The sequence below is a fragment of the Trypanosoma rangeli genome (genome assembly GCF_003719475.1).
Source record: "Trypanosoma rangeli strain AM80 chromosome Unknown Tra_15.4_contig_00867, whole genome shotgun sequence".
Classification (NCBI taxonomy): Eukaryota; Euglenozoa; class Kinetoplastea; order Trypanosomatida; family Trypanosomatidae; genus Trypanosoma; species Trypanosoma rangeli.
Window position 1 is genome coordinate 2,311 of NW_021706604.1, and position 844 is coordinate 3,154.

Consider the following 844-nt stretch of genomic DNA (forward strand, 5'->3'; position numbering starts at 1 on the left):
GAGAAAAACATTAAAATAAAAAAAAGGGAGTTCCAGCAGGACGCCCAGAAAAGAAAAGCAAAAAAAAACATTAAAACAAAAAACAAAAGAAAAAAAATTATTGCAACACGTGTTTTTTACTTCACGTGTCCAGAAGCAGAATAGGACAGTGCATATTTACTGCCCGCAGAAAACAAAAACGACTGCCTAGTCACACATCACGGCTGCCCCTCACGGTCTCCGCGGCCTCGTGTCTCGCTTGGGGAGTCCGTGCGACGTACAGCGACAACGCCAACGGCGTGCGTGTGTTGATGGCAGCGGCAAACAGGAGGGGGAAGGGCACCACCCATTGTGAGTGTGCGTAGCAAACGACCACTGAAGCAAAAAGCAAAAAAAAAAAAGCAAAGGAGCACCCCTCAAAGCACAGGAGAGGAGTTGGCCCACAGGGGCGACACGCAAACTCGGCGCACAAACACTCTGCGTCGCCCTGCCAGGGTGTGTGTGTGGGTGTGCGGTTGCCCCGCAGCAGTCACTCCCCAGCAGCACAGGCAACAGCAGCCATCAGCAGCAGCGGCAGCAGTGAGGAGACACGTGCCCACACAGCGGCGGTGTCGCTGCTCGCGTTGCCTTTTGTGGCGGCCATCGCAGCCTCAGCCAACGTTGTCAACCTTCCCTGAGGTCCCTCATGATGTTTATTGAAGTTTGGTAACTTACATTCGACTGGTTCATCAGTAGAGACATCACCCTCAGTGAGGGTGACAGTTTCGCCTTTTGACAGCTTGTGCAGTGTGCTGTTTTCATTCGTCAAACACTCCATCGTAAACACCAGAAAATATTTTTGCAACTCCGATGCGGTGCATTCCTC

General features: G+C 51.5%; 1 protein-coding gene across 1 annotated transcript, besides 1 other annotated feature; it reads right to left on the reverse strand.

Moving 5' to 3' along the window:
* The first annotated feature begins 48 nt into the window (after positions 1-48).
* Positions 49-97: a sequence feature (A-rich).
* Positions 98-508: 411 nt separating this feature from the next.
* On the reverse strand, positions 509-844 carry TraAM80_10270 (uncharacterized protein; the record flags this gene model as incomplete). The annotated part of the gene is made up of 1 exon (XM_029386904.1): positions 509-844. A coding segment is annotated over one exon (336 nt), but the record flags the coding sequence as incomplete, so codon positions are not given.